At 54.5% G+C, this 12,808-nt stretch overlaps 2 protein-coding genes across 2 annotated transcripts in view; one reads left to right on the forward strand and one right to left on the reverse strand.

The window, feature by feature from the left end:
* Positions 1–8,331: 8,331 nt before the first annotated feature.
* Cbln1 (cerebellin 1 precursor) lies at positions 8,332–12,097 on the reverse strand. The gene is made up of 3 exons (XM_028891827.2): positions 11,473–12,097; positions 11,188–11,307; positions 8,332–9,917 (listed from the first exon to the last, which is right to left on the reverse strand). Exons 1-3 carry the CDS (start codon positions 11,734–11,736, stop codon positions 9,720–9,722), a joined length of 582 nt encoding a protein of 193 aa, XP_028747660.1. The 5' UTR covers positions 11,737–12,097; the 3' UTR covers positions 8,332–9,719.
* The window catches only part of LOC119088115 (serine/threonine-protein kinase LMTK3-like), a 64,920-nt gene continuing 64,168 nt past the window's right edge, over positions 12,057–12,808 (forward strand). Inside the window, exon 1 of the mRNA XM_037206469.1 lies at positions 12,057–12,474. Coding sequence (XP_037062364.1) covers positions 12,057–12,474 — 418 coding nt within the window. The remainder of the gene's footprint in view (positions 12,475–12,808) is intronic.

The raw sequence follows: 12,808 nt of genomic DNA on the forward strand, positions 1-12,808 counted from the left end.
TGGCAAGTGTCTATAAAAACAGGCCTGGACAGCAAATCTCACGCTAGACCGTGTGACACTGCAGAAGCCTCTCACCCAGTGCAGATCCCAGGCTCAGGATCTTCAGGGTCGGGGGCTAGCGGATGCACTTCTCAGCATCTGTGAAGAAGCTGGAAGGAGCAGATGACAAAGGGACATGATACCTAGTTTATGCGGTCTCTGAACAAGCAGAGGCACAGTAGCTGAGCACCACCAAGGCCTGACTTGCCTTTTAGTGGGACCATCCTTACTATCCAAGAGAGGAACAACGCCGGGGCAGTATAAGAACAAGCCAGAACCAGGTGGGCTGCTGCCTTTCTCCAAGGGACAACGAGTCTTTGGGTTTAGTGTGAAGGCGATGCTTTCAGGATTGACTGATGGATTCGATGGTGGTTATAAAGGAGAAAGAAGAGTCAGACTGATGCAAGAGTGTCTGATCCTGCCACCAGAAGAATGACGCTGCTGTTGACTGAGGCAGAAAGGCACCACACACACACACACACACACACACACACACACACACACACACACCTGCCCGTGCACAGACACATATACAATATGTTGAGCAAGAAATCTAATTCTGTTTAGGATCCGTGAGCTAACACCCATGAAAATGGGAACTAGAATTCCTGTGGAAGCTCAAAAGCAAAGGCCTGAACTTCACTGAATGCTGGAACCTTTGTCACATTGTATGAGATGCTTCCAGTGCCTTCTCTCACAGCTGTTCCCACTGTGATGGTCACATACCAGAGAAAGGAGGTATTTCTTTTGTGTTGCTGTGGAGTCAGCTTAATTGTGAGATGAGCACAATGTACAGCTCTCACCATTGCTCCCGACACAGTCTTTGTCGGTGCCACGTGCCTTGGCATTGTGACGTCACCAAAGGCATGCATTGTTTCCCCAGAGGAGCACAGGCCCACGGGTGCTAATTTGTGGCTCCTTTGCAGATTTTTCTGAAATACCAATGCTCATTCCTCAAATACAGGTTGGGAACTGAGAATTTCCAGCTCTAACAAGTCCCTGGTTAGTAGCCATGCATCAAGCCACATAGACATATCCCATACATATGTCATATTAGGATCGGCTGGGGGTTCTTTCCTTTCTTGAGAAGAAAACTAACTGTGGAATTAAAGGACAAGAAGGAAAGCATGAGAGACAAAGATCGTTGTGGAACTTGATCATGGCACCTGGTTTCTGTCTTCAGAAGGCACATTCAACCATTTCCATTCCTTGTAGTTCAAGAGAGCTGCAGAAGCTCCAGTCCTTCCATTGTCCTTGCTTCAAATCTATCCAAGAAACCCTGGCAAACTTCTCAAGGTCTTTCACTGACTCTAAAGAAGTGTCATGCTGGTCTCTAAATCTCACCCTGTGAAAAGACAATGAGGGTGGTGCTGGGTCAAGCCAAAGTCCTCTCTCCCTAGAAAAGTGAGCGAAGGGAGTCCACTTCATTTTATCATCAAAGGGTGTGTGTTTGTGAAGGGGGAGGGGGACAGGCAGACAGACAGACAGAAATACAGACAGACAGAGACAGAGAGAGCAGAGGTTGATGCTAGGTGGCTGCCTCAGATGCCACGATATTTTTTGAGACAGGGTCTCTCCCTGAATTTGAAGCTCACTGACTGAGTTTGAACTCAATGTGGATTCCACTTATAACAGAGGCAGAGACTCACGCAGGCTATGGAGAAAGGCAGCTGCAAGCATCACAGCCTCACGGAACCACACAGCCACTCACAGTGGTACTGGAGGTGGTTTGGGGCTGTTCCTTGTCTTCACATCTTGGTATTGGAAATCTGACTGGGGCAACATGGGTCTGAAGAAAAAGACATGTACAGCGAAGCTGGGATTGGCTGGGTTGTGCTCACTCTAATGAAGGGCACCTACTCTGCAGCCTGGAAACTCAGTGACTTCTTTCCATACAGCACAGGGAACCTTAGCTAGTCTTCATGGAAAGTCTCTGTAGGGGAGCAGTCTCAGGCTGTGAACATCCAGGAGGAGGGAGCCACCGTGCAGGCTTCCTGAGAACACTGTCACCATTTGTATTGGAACCAGGGGAAGACTTTGCCATTTCCCTGAGCCCCACCTGGTCACCCATTCCCATGGGTCTGGGTGTTGGAGTCCTTGGCATGGCCAAGCTCATGTCATTAACACACACTTATTGAGGGCTATCTCTGTTGCTTACACACATTCACTCAGAGCTTCCTCCTCCTCCTCCTCCTCCTCCTCCTACTCCATCACCACCACCACCACCACCCACACAGGTCTAGCTGCTGGTGAACCTCCAGAGCAGTCTCGCACCTGGGAGGCCTCAGAAGCCCCCAGAAGTAAGGAAAAGTACCCACCCTTGGAAGCCACAGAAATAGACACCCTTAGGCTGGCTGGCATTGAGAAATGCCGTCTCTCGGTAACTTCAGAATAACCCATCACCTGGACAGGACTCCTTCCAGAGGACAGAATGAGAGGTAGAGCGTGGAGAGCAGTGCTGAGGCCTAAGGAGATCAGCACGAGTTAGTAGCATAGCAGACTATGAGCAGCAGCATCTTCAGTCCATATTTGGACCCACTTGGTCATTATAAACCCATCTGAACTCTCAGCAAAGCATACAATGGGGAATTTATTTTTGAGCCTCTCAGAATACAAGGGAGAGTCTTTAATACCAGATCTGAGCAGCGCACACAGCTTCCTTTCAAATGAGGAGGAAGAAATGCCCAGTTGCCTCTCTTTCCTCTTTGAAAGCTTGCAGTCATTTCTGACTATGGAAGAAAGGGTCCTGAGTGCTTCACCTGATGAGCAGGTTGAAGTGGGTTTCAGAACATCCCCGAGAATTCCCTGTTGGATGCTGGGGCTTAGAAAGGGAGGGGGCGTACATGTTACAGCTCTGATGGGAAAGGTTTCCCTTATAGAAGTGCTGCAGCTCTGAGAGGCAAGGCATCCTGGTAGTTGGGAGCCATGGGACACCACAGTCACAACACACAACAAACTTCACACAAGAGATTTATTGGGAAAGACACAAAAGGGCGGCTGCCGCTGTTCGGGCAAGAAGCAACAGGAAAAAGAGCAAGGCAGGCTATACATAGGGTTCCTTGGGGGCGGAGCTTTCTAGGGTGGAAATTTTCAAGGTGGGGATTGGTGGGATTTCAAGTCCTGAGCTTGGGGCGAACCCAGGGATGGGTGGGATTTTGAGCTCAGAGATTGGTGGGTTTTTAAACCCAGGAATGAGCTTGGATCTTTTACTCTATAAGAGGACTTGGGGAATTCTTGATTTTTTTTTTTTTTTAGGAGACTGCTGAGCCTACTTCACCCCCAGCATCTTCACAGCCCAAGGCTGTGAAGTAGATGCAGAGTCCATTCTCCGTTAATTAGGACAAATTCCCGGAGATGGTATGGCTGCCATGAGTGGAGTTGCCAACCCCTTCGCTGGCCAAGGCTACTCTTTTTTTTTTTTTTTTTTTTTTTTGGTTTTTCGAGACAGGGTTTCTCTGTGTAGCTTTGCGCCTTTCCTGGAACTCACTTGGTAGCCCAGGCTGGCCTCGAACTCACAGAGATCCACCTGCCTCTGCCTCCCGAGTGCTGGGATTAAAGGCGTGCGCCACCACCGCCCGGCCAAGGCTACTCTTTATACCCGGCATCCTACTGGGTTTCACCAGCTCCTGGACACTGTGGGGTCTCTGTATCCTACCACTCCCGGTTGGTGCTTCAATACCTACACATTACTGTAAACAAACTGCTTGATTTCAGATTCCTGAAACAACCCATCAACTAATACTAACCCATGATTTTTTTTTTAAGATTTTAAATTTGTAGTTATTATTAGTGTGTGTTGCTGACTATATTCCTCTTTTGGGAGTCAATCTTCTTCTGTAGGGTCTAGGAATTGAACTCAAGTCATCACACTCGTGTGGCAAGCACATTTGCTGGTGAGCCATCTTACTGGTCCTGATTCATGGTATTTTATGCTGGAAGGAAGACAATGTTGTTCTTGTCCTTTAAGAAAAACCAAGCCTGGCCCCTGCCCACTATGGAGCTCACGGCATGATGGGCATGGTTTTGGGCAAGCAGCAGGGGAAGATGAATTGGAGGTCCACTCCAGACAACTGATGCAATACAATTCCATTCTAACACTAATGTGGCTGTCCAGAGGGACAGTGGGGATCTAGGGAGGTGCCTAACGCTGAGCCTGTACTTCAGACTCTTACAATCCAGTGAGTCCCATAACCAGACTACCTATAACTATTCATCTGTTCATCAAGAGATACTTTTCTTATGCATTACTAAGGGGTCAGAGAGGGAGTCCAGGGGTAGGTGCTGGATCGCAGTTAGGAAAAGCTCTGTAGAGCTGAGGCAGAGTCCTAAGGTCAGGTTGGAGCCTGATCACACCAAGGAAAGTGTCTCTTGTCCCTTACGTCACACCCATCACCATATCCTCAGAATGGTGACATACTTGGGCTCTGGAATGTGTCCACACAACTTCGCAGGCAGTCTCATCTATGCACAGGAAAGCACCTTCTCGGAGACAACCTAGCAGATCTGAACACCATCCCACTCATCTTTGCTTAGCCTCCTTCTTATTGCCCCTGCTTGTTGCCATCCTAGGGTCACAACTGGGACTTCCTGGGAACAGACTCATCCTCTACTGAAATGGGGAGAGTGAGTGGAGAGGGCAGGAAGGTCTCCCCAGCTACCTGAGGCTGGGGGATATTTCCATATCAGTGTTCCTGCTGGGGAAATTGGGGGTGCTGGATCAGGGAGGAGGGACTTTGGACTCCAAGAACTCCTCCAAAGAACATTTTCCTTGACTGTGCTCATACCCTGCAGTTGTACCAGGCACAGTTTGCTTTAGATCATGACATCATCACAGGACACTGGCCCTCCACCAGGTACTGTGATATGAGTACAGAGCCAAGGAAGGAAAGGATGAGGAAGATACAGCTTTGGAAGGAGGAATCACCTACAAAGGCACACAGCCACATGCCAGCAGGGAACAGTGTTCGGGGTCTAACAAAGAGCACACAGACCTGCAGACAGAAACATTCATCAGCACTGAACAATGCAAATCTATAAGCAACAGGAATGAAAAACAATATCTGGAGTGAGGGCTGGGCGGGGACCTGTGCTGGCGGAGGACCCTCACAGCATCCGGTCCTGAACCCACAATGCCCTGTATACTGTATGCTCTTTAACCTGGTTTCAGATTTCCAATCGGACCAAAGTGGAAGTTCTCCTAGATGTTCCTTTGTGGCCCACCCCTGTGACGGTGCGCCACACCAGGCCAGCTGTCTCTCCTACTCTTTATTGTCACTACCACTCATACAGCACCTACGATACATCCGCTGGGGGTGAGCATGGACTATCTTTTCCCATAGTGAAGACTCTATTGTCTCCATTTGGAATATGAGGAACTGAGGCTGAAGAGAGTAGTCTATGATGAACCCTATGCAAAGAACTCAAGAGACCTTTGCAATGATCTCTGGGAAACCTGTTTCTCCCACAGTATTAGTTCAAAGGCGGGAGGACGGGTGCACCTGAGTATTTCCTCTGGCCTCTCTGGGTCATTCCTTGGCTTCACTGTTTGATGTGACTGTGATGGGAATGTACAAGCTCCTGTTGAGAGGGAACCGGCTGAGTGCTGGGAAGCAATGGCTTAAACTCAGGTTGGGATAAGAAAAGTTAGACCAACTACCAGAAACGGTAGGCCACCCTTAGCAGTCTGGAGCTGAGGAAAGTAAGGCTCAAAATGGTGCTGAGGGTAGCGTAAAATCGCAGTCCGAGGGGGAGGGACCTTCGCCTAGGTCCAGGGCCCCAGGATCCTAGTCGGCCTCCTCCCCGCCAGCGCCTGCCCCTCCCCTCTCCCACCCCATTAAGACGACAATTAGAGGCTGGTGAGGCGCTCTCTCCACCTGGGTAATTATGTTCTCATTAGGAGTCAATCCACAGCAGCGTGCTGCTCGTGCTCAGGCGCAGACCCTTGTGGGCTCCCCCGGGGCTACAAGCTCCTGACGGCTCCTGGGAACTTGGATGGGCGGCCTCAGCCTGTGGCCCACAGGACTTCTGGGCACAGTGTACTCTATGAAGCTTTCCTGGGTTCCCCCCACCACAGCCTATGCTTCTTAGCTCACATCGCCGCAGAGAATAAGCTTTAACCTCTGCCCTCAGAGAGGCAGAGGTGTGCGGTGGTAGAGCTAGGTAAGACTCCACAGTCCTTAAAGGGGCGCAGAGAAGGGATGACAATTCTGTGTCCTGGGGTCAGTTCTGCCGTCCTGGGGTGTAGAAAGGGTGACCAGACACTCTCCAGACTGACCAGGAGGAAGTAAGCAAGGTGACCAGAGTCTTGAGGGAGACGTTTTTTTTTCAGACCCAAGGTGAGGTAATGTTCGGGGAGGTCCTGGAAACCCTACAGGTTGGGATCTGAAGCAACTTATTTTAAATGAAAGCAGGAGGTGCGGCCCAGATCTGCCAGGATCAGAGGCGCTTCAAAGCCTTAAAGGGAACCAAAGTAAGGTGTAGGTTTTTAAATCGCCCCACCCACCCACCTCCCAAGCTTCTGAATGGGACAGGAAGGAAGTCCCCAGGAAACTGCGGCTCTCCGGCCCTTTCTTCTCCATCCATCTTCAGCCTGCCACTTGGAGTCTCTCCTGACCGCATCTAGGGCCCAATATTCATGCATAGGTTGGCTCACCTGTCTCGGATCAAAGGAATACTCAGCCTCCATCTTCACCCCAGAGGAGAAGATGCCCAATTGTCACATGCTGGGAGCTTGCGGCAGATGTCCACCACCCTGCTCAGGCAATGTGGGTGGCCGTTCCATGTGAAACTCAAAGCAACAGGGAGACAAGCCCAGCCCCAAGTGGCTCCTTCCCTGCCAGCACCACACAGGGCCCTCCCTGGAGGGCAAGGAGCAAGTGGGCAGAAAGCCTCCTAGGGAGAACATCACCTGCTCTGTGGATTAGGGCAGCTCCCAAGAAAAGGCAGCCATTTAGCCGACGTTGGTGCTCTGTGGAATGGGATTTTGAAAAACAAAGGAAAGAAAGAGTAGCTTCAACTTCAAGGCTGGGGTAGCATGTGTAGGTACACAGAGAGAGGCATGGGAGATGGATAGTCAAAGGGCACAGGGAGGGGCCTGACATGTGAAGGAAGAGATGTGGAACCAGATGTTAAGGGCATGGACCGGATCCTACCAGGGGCCAGGTAGAGCTGGAGCAGAATCAGAGAGCACTTTTCCTCTTCTTTCCCCGGGTCCACTGGCTCTGCCTTCACTTGCTGAGGCTCTGATCTGGGCCCCCATGGGGACCCACAGCCTTCTGCCCTCTTCCCAGTTAGTGTAGTGCCAGCCAGCCACTCACTGAGGCAACGGAACCTGCAGGCCCCTGGTTCTAGACCAGAGAATGGTTGGGTCCTCAGAGAAGGAGGGACTCTGGAGATGTTTAGGCTCCTCCCTGCCTTTATGCAGAAGGGCACCCTGAGGGCAGAGAGACTTGCCCATGTTACCCAGGTGGAACTCAGCCTGGTGGTTCCCCAGCATCAGAGCCCTGGCCACTAGAACTGGGATGGTTCTGCCCTCAGGAAGAGGAATGGACAGCATTCTGGAAGCTCCCTGAGCTCCAAGATGTTCTGGAAGCAGCTTGCAGGTGCAGCAGGCACTTAACCCCCGAAAGCCTGTATGTAAGCCTGGAGCGGTGGAGCTGGCCTCTCCGCTTCGGAGGGTAGGCTCTGCACAGTTGAGTGGTTGGTCAAGGTAGTTCCCTGGCAGACTCCCATTGTCCTTGACCTGTCCTTCCCAGCATGAAGCCTGAAGACAAAGCTCTTACTAAAAAGAAAGAAAGAAAAGAATCACTTTTCCACTGAATTCCTGTAAGGCGTCTCTTCCTTCCGGTGGGACTGAAGCGGGGAGGAGACCTGTGGGGATGGAATAAACCGGCACTTGATTATGCCTCACTTCGGAAGGCCCTGTGGTCCCCCACAGTCCCCTGGGCCCCTGGGTCTGTGAAGGGCGCTGCTGCCCGAGGCACCTTAGACTGTGTGGTTGAGAAACAGGACCGAAGTTCCCAGCCCGGTGGTGTTTGTGAAGCGATCAGCGGGAGCAGAAGGCAAAAATACCAGAAATTTTGCCTGCCGCGCTGCAATTAACCCCGTTTCCCCCATCCTTCCTTCCAGAACCACTTAAACTCGAATCTGAATCTCAGCCCAAGAAAAACCCTCGAGGAGAGCCCAGAACCACGGAAGCCCACCCGGGCCGCGGATCTCGGTCCTGGGCCCTCTGCTTCCACCCGCTTCTGGCGTTGCGTCACCGGCGCCCAACATAGGCTCAGCGCTCCAGACTTAAAACGAAGTCGTTTATTTCAATTTTGCTTTCACATTACGTTTCGATACAATCAAAACTTCTGGACGAACCCCTTTAAAGTCCTGCGAATGAGCGCAAGCGCAGTTCTGAGAGCCCGGGTTGTTTGGCGGGAGGACCTCGGGTTCAGAGGCGCTGGTACAAAATATAAGGTGCTTCGGGAGCTGCGAAGCGGACAGAGCTGGAGACATCCAGGGACAGTAGGCACGAGGACACTGTTACACAGGGCAGGCGGGTTTGGGTCCTAGAATTGGGAATGATTCCTGATGCATTTGTAATTGAGGGTGGACAACAATGCTTCCAGGCCCTCAGTCACGCCCTGCAGCATTTGGGTCAGATTTCTCTCGTTCCTTCAAAGCAGGGGGCACCAGGAAGGCAGAACGGGCCTGCTGCGGGAGGAAGCGCAGAACTCCCCTTGTGCCCGGGCCTCTCTGGTTGCATCTTCCAAGTCTCCTGCTTCTCCGCCCGCCTTGGGCAGCCCAAGCCCTCAACCTCGCAACCCGGAAAATGCGAAGTTTAGAAAGCTGTTTCAGAAAAATAAAAGTCCCACTTTGACTTTATTGGATTAAAGCAAAATTAAATTTTGGCTATTCACACGTATGTTACAGAGGGAGAGGAAGCGTCCCGAAGAACCTCCTTGGCGTTTGGTGGAGCCAGAGAACACGGGCATTGACAAGCATCAGAGAACAAACACCAAGCAGCCTTAGATTTCACGATCACTCCGAACAGGACAGAAACACGGAATACAGCCAGCGTCCACCCGTAAGAGTTCTTCGTGTACAAATGATACATATTTATGTATGGTTAAACCAGTCACCACGAAGCCGAGATCTTCCTCCGCTAACAAGCAGCTGAGGACAAGTCTCCACAGCTTAACTCGCACGGTGTTTGAAGAGCAAAACCTGTTATGTTATAACTACCTGCCCCATTCAAAAACAGAAACAGAAAACAAACTGATCCCCTCTTCAAACTGGTGGGGTGGGGAGAGCATACTAAGTCTCAGTAAGTGGCAGGGTTCAGAGGGGGGTCGGGTCGGGAGAAACATTTCACATTACTTCGTTAATTGTTGGGGACATGGACGTGGGTAAGGAACAATGACAAGGCAGTCTCTTCCTCGATTACTGCGACTGGCTTGGGGGAGGCGAGTTTATTTTTGGAAATAAGAGTGTGCAGAGCTAAGCGAAATTTACTTCTCTTAGTAAGGGAGCGGACGAAGCTGGACCGCGGGCGGCGCGCACCTTTGCACCCAGTCGTAGCTAGGAACACGTAGGAAGTTTCCGGTGGCGCCGCTTCCTCGCCCCGGTAATTTTCGGCCTCTTTCTCACTCCCCTCCTGCCTTTCTCCTGCCTCCATTCCCATAACGAGCCAGTCAGAGGGGAAACACGAGGAATCCAGAAAAGGTTGAGTACTTCCAGCCCCCCATCAAGTTCCCCCGCTCCAGCTTGAGGTATGCTCGGTCGCCTTTCTCCATCTGGATGAGGACGCCGTTGCTGGCGGCCTCGCGGGTCACGTCTTGGTCACCAGCGAAAGCTGAAATCACCGGCCACCCGTTCAACATGAGGCTCACCTGAGAAAGAGAAAGGCCTGCATCAGAAGCGCCACTAAGCGGGTACCCAAGCGGCGGAGGAGAGAACCAACCTAGGTGCTTGGCTAGCTGCCGCAAAGGCCTGGGAGCACTGACGGCGCGTGCGGGGCGAAACGGGGCTTATCTGCTCACTGCGGAGGCTCTAACAGGGACCCACACCGTATCTAGGTAGAGAAAGGGTCTGCCTCTCCAGAGCGGCAGTCGGGCTCCTTCCAGTTTCTCAAAGGAGCGCGCCGAGCGAATCCCGTCTGGGTATAATGCAGTTTGGTAAACCCGCAGGTGGGTGTAGCGTCCTGAGACCTTTGGCCTCTCGCCAGCTCGCCCAGAGCAACTCTGCTCCCCGCTCCTCCTGAATTACTAAGCAAACACCCGCACCCCGGGGCCTCCTCCGGCGTCTGTAGCCAGGACACGGGGGCAGGGGGCGCACAGAGAGACACAGCGCCAAGCGGGTTAGAAGCGGCCAGTAGTGGCTGTCCGGAATTCCGAGACATGCGAAACTGCACTAGGGCTCCGTCCCTAAGCCATCTGCTCAATTCTCGCCCCAGATCCTGCTGCACCCGCCATAGCCTGGCTGTGCCCTTGCAGTAGCAGCGTCGGCCTAGGGCCAGGCTTCCTGCCCCCAGTCGCGCTTTCTGCCTCTGCGGGAGCTCTAACGTAACCTAGACATCTCTGGGGACCTGGCTAGCGGGTGGGTGCTGGCCCGGACAGGGCTGGACTAGGAGGAAGTAGCATAGCCCTCCCATCCCCACCTCGACCTTTTTCTTTTGTCCACCCTTAGAGACTCAAGTTTAAAAACAAATCTGCAAAGGACGGGTGTAGGGTTAGAGAATGAGATTCTGTTCACAGGGCTGAAGAAAAGCGGAAAAGCCGCCAGAAAGGTTGTGGGCAGCAGCGAATTGTTGAGCCTAGAAAGCGGGCGTGGAGGAGATTTTACAGAAGCCGTAGCTGTCTGTGGAGCTAACAGCCCTTACAGAAAGTCCCCGGAGTCACTAAGGAAAACCGAGGGACCTTTACAGAAGGGCCCAGAAAGCGAAGGCCAGAAAACTGTCTCTGGAGATGTAATTGAGTCTCAGAAACCCAGGACAGCTTAAGGAGTGATGCATACCACAGAACCAGGAGGCCCTGCTATCCGTCCCCCGAGCAGCCCGGGCGTGTGCCGCTGATTCCTGCCTCCCGCCTCCACAAAGCCTTCGACAGACCCCTACGGCCAGCAACCCCCTACTGAGAGCCTGGCCCCCAGGTGGCAGCTGACCTGGATGGTCTGTCTGTTGTAGACTTTCACCACGTGGAAGTTAAAACTGTAGATCCCTTTGCGCGGGGCGATGAAAGTGCTCCGTTCTGAGTCAAAGTTGTTCCCGATGTTCACTAGTACCTATAGGGGAGACAGGAACGAAAGGGGATAGACCGGAGCCCGTCCCAGCCTGGTCCTCGCGCCTCCGCAGAGCCCTTGGAGAAGATACCCCATCTGATTTCCACGCTCTCCCTGTCACCCCCTCACTAATCCGTTCTGGATGCTGCCAGAGAACGGGGAACTCACCTGGTCGAAGTAGATGATCATGGTGCGATTACTCATCTCGGACGGCTCATGGTTGGTGCTCCTGATGGCAGAGAAAGCCACCTTGGCGCTGCCCGAGCGCACGGAGATGCCCAGAGCAGTGCCCGTAGGGTCAGACGTGGGGTTGGAGTCACACACCACCAGACACTTGCCCTCCAGCACGATGGGCTCTGTCTCATTTTGCCCGCGGGCTGGGCCTGCCAGCCACACAGCCCCCAACAGCAGCAGCTCCACGACGCCCAGCATCGCGCCGCCGGCGCCCACCCCGCCCCCCACCCCGGGGGCTGCCAACGCCAGCCGCCCCCCTCCCCAGCCCTGCTCCGAAGCCCCCTCCTCAGCTCTGTGTACAGCTCCTCCGACGCCTCCCGGGCCGCTACGCCTCTCCCTCGGACTCCAGGACAAACGTCCCCTCGCGCGGTGCACCCGGAGCCCCGCCCGGGCCTCAGGGGTGCCGCGGCCGCCCAGCCGCACTTGGATGCATAGCCTCTGCTGCCTGGTCCCCGCTGTTGCCGCCGCCTCCTGTCCGCACTCGCCGCTGCCGCCGCCGCCGCCGCTCTGAATTATTGATGCAGCGGGCGCTGCAGCCGGAGCGGGCAGAGAGCGCGCGCCGGGCACAAAGGCGCGGACCAAGCCTGGCCCCGCCCCCGCCCCTCCCAGCCAGCCTCCCTGAGTGGCCCCGCCCCGCCTCCGTCGGGGCCCCGCCCCCCAGCCAATCGCGACGCACCGCGCTCCCCGCCGAGCCAATGGCTGCCCTGTCCGCGCGCGGCCACCTGACCCAGGGCGCCGTTGTTATTAGGCGCGGCGAGGCGGGCGGCGCGCGGCAGCGGGGCTGGGCTCCGGCCGGGAGTCGGTGGAGGGAACGAGGGAGGGAGCGCGCGCGCGCTCCCGGCCGTCCACCGCCGCCGCTCGCCCCGAGCCTTCTCCCTGGCCGCGTTGCCCGCAGCCGCCTCGACCTCCTCGCGCGCCCTGTTCGCGGGCTCTCAGGTAGGAGGCGGCGCGCGGCGGCGGGTCGCGAGTGCAAGATCGCACCGGCCAAGAGGCGCCGCGTGGGTGCGGGGGGCGGGCAGGAGCGCCCCCCCGTGGGCGCGGGCGCGCGGGGCAGCGGCAGCCGCCGCGGGCTGGTTAAGGGCACGTACGTGCGGGGCGGGGCCTGCGTGGCGGCCCGGGGGGCGCACGTGGTGCGGGCTGGACATCCAAGCGACCCGGGGTCACGCGTGGACTCGTTCGCTCGAGGGCAGGTGTGCGGACGAGACAAGGTGGGCCTCGCGCCCGGACGCCGCGTGCGAAGCAAGAGCCAGTAGTTTCCTCCTTGCTTCTT

Source organism: Peromyscus leucopus, chromosome 5 (assembly GCF_004664715.2).
Source record: "Peromyscus leucopus breed LL Stock chromosome 5, UCI_PerLeu_2.1, whole genome shotgun sequence".
NCBI lineage: Eukaryota > Metazoa > Chordata > Mammalia > Rodentia > Cricetidae > Peromyscus > Peromyscus leucopus.